Source organism: Lynx canadensis, chromosome D4 (genome assembly GCF_007474595.2).
Source record: "Lynx canadensis isolate LIC74 chromosome D4, mLynCan4.pri.v2, whole genome shotgun sequence".
NCBI classification, from domain to species: Eukaryota; Metazoa; Chordata; class Mammalia; order Carnivora; family Felidae; genus Lynx; species Lynx canadensis.
In genome coordinates, this window is record NC_044315.2 from 86565512 (window position 1) to 86571303 (window position 5792).

The following is a 5792-nucleotide window of genomic DNA, read 5'->3' on the forward strand; positions in this document are numbered from 1 at the left end:
ATGAGGACACTGAGGCTCAGGGAGGGGCGCCACTGCCCAAAGTCCCACGGTCAGCGAGGGGCAGAGCTGGACCCGTGCCCTGGGACACCTCAAGCCTCCCTGCTGCTTATCCTGTGGTGGCGTGCCAGGGTTTATGTGACACAAAGCCTGCTAAGTCCTTCACCCCAGGCCTGACACCTAGAAGGCACTGGACAGATAGCAGTTACCACCAGGGCTGGACATGGCCTCCTTCTGAAGCCTCCCACGCAGCATTTCGCCACAGATCTCCACGACAGCCGCAAACCTTTTCTTTATTGCCAACATGACACAGAGTCTCGGGGGCACTTGGGAAGGGCAGGAGCCAAGAGGAGCCAGGGATGAAATCCTCTGCGAACCGGACTATTCCCACTTCCCCCGTCCAGGGCAGGAGCCCGACCCAATCCCCACCCACAAGGTGTGGACACAGCAGCCACTGAGAGCCCCCGAGAATGGCTGAAAGTAGGGAGGCCCAGGACGGGAGGCAGGGGTGGGGGCTGGCTCCTTGGGGCCGGGGTGCCCCTCAGGGGGACTACGAACAGAAATCAAACCTAGGTTTTGTCCCCCAGCATCCCACGGCCTCAGCAGGTGTCCAATGCTAGAATGTTGGGGCTGGGAGGGTGGGGGGGGGGCAAGATGCAGAACGATCCTGTCCCCCACCGCACAGCATCACCAGGTGCTGACCCCATGGTCCTGGTCCTGGCAGCTGGTGTCTTTCGCTGTCTCGCACCCCTCCTGGGACACTCAGGTCACTGGGGGACCTCAGCAATGGCTTTCTCTACCCGCAGGTACCAGGGCTGGATGTGGGTGTGACGCATCAGGTCGTCAAAAGCCTCCAGGCCCTCCATCACGCGCAGCACGCCGTATACTGCCTGGGGGTGGGTACAGAGGGGGTGTCCAGACCTGCCCTGTCCTCCACCAGTTGTGTGCCCTGGGGCCCGTCACCTCTCCTCTCTGAAAGCGCTCACTGAACAGCCAATTTTGCACTTGGGGCTTTGAGTGAAGTGTGTGGGATTTCTATAGGTTTTGCCTGCCCTTCACCCACACCCCACATCTGGGCAAGAACCCTCACCTCCAGAGATTCCTTTGGGAAAATGTGCTGAGGAGAGGGGACCCCCCCCCGCCCCCCAGCTCTAAGACCCGGACCTGGCAATCAACATATTCCACCTTGGCTTGAAGGACGGCTTCAAGGCTTGGCATCAAAGCCAGACCAACAAGACACCGTCCCGGGACTTTTGCTGGGTGCAAGCTTGGAGCGCTGGACCCAGGCCTGCCTCAAGCTAAAGCCAACCCCAAGGGGTTGAGATGAAACAGGAGAGGCTGAGACCTAATACCATTTGGGCCCCTTGATCAAGCTGGGCCTGAAGCCAACCCCTCCTCTGAGCCTGTCAGTTATGTAAATCAAGACAGTTCCTTGCAGGGAGCCAGGTGCCTCCGGAGTGGGAGGGCTGTTGAGATGGAGGTATTGCCTACATCCGGGCTTTCTCTGCCCAGACAGGCCCCTCAGGTCCGGGCACCCCCTGCCACCACCACACTCACCAGATCAGCCAGATTTGGCTGCTGGCCCCCCATGAAGGGCCGGTCTTTGCCCACGGCTGCCACCCACTTGTTGGCAGCCTCATAGAGGTCCTCACGAACGTCATCCTGGAGGTGGTGCCTGGGTGGGGAAGGGGGAAGTCCATCAGGGGAATTCCAAACCTCAGCCCAGGTTGGGACAGCAGCAAGGCTCACGGCGGGGGGGGGGGGGGGGGGGCAGGGCTGCTCCCCCGAGGGGCATCACCCCTGCAAAAATCAGTCATCATCCTGTCCCAGACAGGGAGGCCGTGGGCAGAGGAGGAAAGAGATCCGACCACAGAGAAGGAAACAGAAGAAGGCAGAAGGCAGGCACCCAGCTCTGGACTCTGAGGCCAGTCCTGCTTCCCCTGGGGTGGTGAAGGCAACTGGAAGTTCTGAGTTCGAGTCCTGACTCGGTTTATACTAGGGACTGAGAGACAGCAGGCCACACACACACACACACACATACATACACACACACACACACACACACCCACCCACCATCATCACCTGCTCTTAAGCCTCTTGCTGATGAGGTACATGGCAGCTGCACCCATGTACTTGGCCACGGCACCCTCCACTGTCCCGAACTTGCCCTCCCTGACAATGTAGTCGAAGGAGGCCAGGGCCTCAGCAGGAGTGCGGTACACGTTGGGGGAGATCAGGTGCACCAGCCAGTCATCTGCCCACTGCCGCCACTTCATCTCCTCCCTGTGGACAAAGTGGGGACAGAGGGCAGGCCAGGTGGGCTTTTAGGAAGCCTGGGGCCTGGGAGGCGCGGAAGCAGGTACGCTGTCTAGACCGCGCAGCGTGCGGATGGGAAGCTGAGGCCCGAGCAGGAGGTCCTTAAGGAGACTCAGCCCTGGCCGTGGCCCCAGCCCTCCTGGTCTCCCATAGTGCTCCCCCCTTACAGTGTCTCGCTCAGCCTGTCCCCTCTGGGAAGGCCCCGCCCTTGCCACCTCCTGGGACCTGCGCCGACCCCACTTACGTCCTCGCCTCCTTCCCGCCATACATTCGCTGGGCCTCCTTCTCATCTAGCATGAGCCAATACTTGTTGCAGAATTCGGTCACCTCCTTGCCCTGGTCGTTCACGGCCTTCATGGGTGGATAGTAGGTGATGATGTCTTCCAGGGGCTGCCTTTGGGAGACGACATCCAGAGTCTCATCCCAAGTAGTTCTTCCTCCGCGGGGGCTGAGCCGTGACCTCCTCAGGGTAAGTATCTACCCCAGCCTGACCCAGCTCCGGGATGGAACCGGCACCAACCCGCAAAACTTTTCACCCTCTCGTGGGTGCCACAGGAGGTCCTGCAGCAAGAGGGACTTGGGGCAAACACCAGAAGCACTTCCCTGGTGGAGGGAGACGTGCAGAGGAAAGGAAGGGGGTATCTCAGAGTAAAAAGCCCATGGCTCATTCTGGAAACCCGGGCAGCAGCCCTACCCTGCGCCCCTGTAGGAACCCAGGTGAGGCCTCCCTGGAGATGAAAGGGATGAAATGTGACCCCAGACTGGGCCTCTGAGGGGCTCCTTACCCCGACACCAGATAGGTCTTGAGAGCGCTGATGATGACAGAGGAATCGTTCAGTTGTTGCTGAAGAACGAGAGGTTGGTTTAAATTGGGGGCGTGGGTAGGGGTTGTCTGGCCACCAGCAGGGTCACCAGGGTCCTCTTAAAACAAACCCCCAGGCATTCGAGGAAACTGGTCGGGGGGAAGCTTGGCATTGTTTATATCCATTCCTGGGGGTTCGTCCCCCAAACTGATGTCCACTCTGAGCTTTCTCCTCCCCAAGGACCTAGTCCCCATCCTCAGGGAGGCCCATCTTGGGTAAGGGAGGCCCAAGTGTGACTGAAGGGAAGGAGGGTATGGGGAGGACCTAACATCTTGGACCTCCCCACTTGCCTGTCCGGCCTCCCAGACAGTGGGGGGCAGGGTGGACTCTAGAAGCTACAAGCTAGGAGCCAAGCACTGTGCCAACCATTTCCTACCACCCGAGAGTATTGTCCTCCTTTGATTAATGAACAAGCAAGCCCAGAGAGACTAAGTGGCCCTTAGTCACACAACCAGGGAGTGACAAAGCCCCACCCTGAGCCCAGACCACCCTGAGTTCAGAGCTCACTGTTGAGTTCTGTGATGCTCTGCCTCCTTTGGCCCAGCTGGTTCATAATCCTCAACAAGGTCCAAAGACCCCACATTTTTCCAGAGCTGCACAGCAGGGCCTAACTCGGGGGTACTCCAGGAAAACCCAGGACATGGGGGGTCGCTCCCTGAGGCTCACCAAGCTCTCTCCTTCCTGGGCCAGCAGGATGGGCACCTTCCTGTAGGAGGAGAACTTGATCTCGGCCCTGCGCACGGGGTTCACTTCCACCACCTGGTAGGGCAGGGCATGGAAGTCGAGGAAGGCGCGGACCTTGCTGCAGAAGGGACACGTTTTGTACTGGTACAGGGTCAGCTGCAGGCGGCTGGACAGGGAGAGCTGGGTGGGGAGCAGAGGGAGGAGGGGCTTCTGAAGCCTGGCGCCCAGGCCCCACCCCCAAGCAAACTTTTCCCAAGGAAGTCTTCTAGGATGACTTCTAGGGAACATCAGGAGGAACCGGGGTAGGTGACAGAGAGAAAGGGAGGCACAGGGAGGTGGGGAGCAGGCTCCTGCAGTGGGCACTCCAGCCTCAAGCGCCCATCCAGCGCCCCCCCCCCCCCACCCAGGTAGGAAGTATGGGGAGGCAGCATCTTCCGGTCTCTGTTCAACATTAGATACCTCTCCTCTCCCTCCTATCCCAAGGGGACATCAGACATTCCCAGGTGTGCCACCCGAGATGCAGAGCAATTGTTTCAACTTGGAGTGCCCACCGCCACTCCCTCAGCCCAAGGGACTCTGGGTGAGGGGGCGGAGCCCAGCACTTGTCAGAGTGGGGTCTAGCTCAGATCTCCAAGTGGGGAGGGTTGTAGCTGGGCTTCGGCCCTGGATCTGCATGTTCCGCAGCCCCCGGTGAGCTTTTGCCGCTGCGTATTCATGTTGGAAAGCCACAGCGGCAGTCCACCTTCCTCACCATTCAGATGGGAAACTGCAGCTGGCCAATGGGGGTGGGCAGAGAGATACAGAGAAGGCCACTCCCCTCCCACCATCCTGCTCCCCCTGGGTCCAGAAAAGGGGCATCTGTGGATGGATGGTGGGTGCCACAGCAGAGAAAGGCTGTGTTGGTGATGGGTATGGAGCACTGCGAGGGCAGCTGGGCCACCACTCGGCTATGGGACACCTCCCTGTCCCTCTCTGTCTCCGGGGGCCTGGAATCTAAGGGTCATCGGCTCCCTAAAAACACTAACACTAATAAATACACAGCTTTAGGATCTGAAGGCAGTGGAAGGGTTTAGGGAACGTTTATTACTTTCCAAATGACAAATGACAAAAAAAAGTATGGAAAATAATAAACTCCGCAAGCTTTCTTTCCCTTTCTTGTGATCTCCAAAGCTTTCCGTTAAAAAGTCTAAGAACACGTTAGAAAACGACTTTAGGGCAAAGACAACAATTCTAGTTAGCAGGCATTAGTAGCGACCCCATTTCACAGATGAGGACGCTAAGGGCTCAGAGACTTAAAACCAAGTCAGTCGCCCAAGGTCACGAACGGACGGAGGAGGCGATACCTGACCCCGCCAGAAGTCCCGAAGTTCGTTGCTGCCCCCCAGCACCCCCACCCGCGGCTCGATCCGGTCCGGGCTTACCTGCGCGGCAGAGCGCTCTGCGCGGAGGTCCTGGGCGCGCAGGTGCCACCGCGCGGTGTGGTACAGCCCCAGGACGCCCCCCAGGGCCAGCGCCGCCGCCCCCAGCAGCCGCGGGCTCCCCTTGCGGGCGGTAGCAGCGGGACCCGGGCCTCCTGCCGCTCCTGCGAAGCCGGCCCGGCTCTGCGCGGGGAGTGCCGACTGGAGGCGACCGCCCAGCCTCCAGGCCAGAGCGTGCGGGACCGGCCACAGCGCCCGCGCAACCTGGGCCATGTTCGCTCCGCCGGCGCCGCGGGCGGGCGCGCGAAACGAAGATCGCCGGGGCTCAGGCTCCCCTTAAAGGGACGGGTCTCCGTCGCGGGAGGGTTGCTAGGGGTGACAGTGACGCCGAGCGGGGAAGGACAACTCTGGAGGGAATGGGCTTGCGTCCCGGGCGCCCAGTTTCCACGCACCCATCAGAGCCGCTCAAACACACCCTGGGATGTATGGAAGTCGCTAAAGGCCCGGCTTCTGA

The 5792-nt window shown here is 60.1% G+C and overlaps 1 protein-coding gene across 1 annotated transcript; it reads right to left on the reverse strand.

The window, feature by feature from the left end:
- Positions 1 to 265: 265 nt before the first annotated feature.
- On the reverse strand, positions 266 to 5554 carry PTGES2 (prostaglandin E synthase 2). The gene is made up of 7 exons (XM_030293968.1): positions 5282 to 5554; positions 3843 to 4040; positions 3099 to 3157; positions 2558 to 2707; positions 2080 to 2280; positions 1555 to 1672; positions 266 to 887 (listed from the first exon to the last, which is right to left on the reverse strand). Exons 1-7 carry the CDS (start codon positions 5549 to 5551, stop codon positions 765 to 767), a joined length of 1119 nt encoding a protein of 372 aa, XP_030149828.1. The 5' UTR covers positions 5552 to 5554; the 3' UTR covers positions 266 to 764.
- Positions 5555 to 5792: the final 238 nt, after the last annotated feature.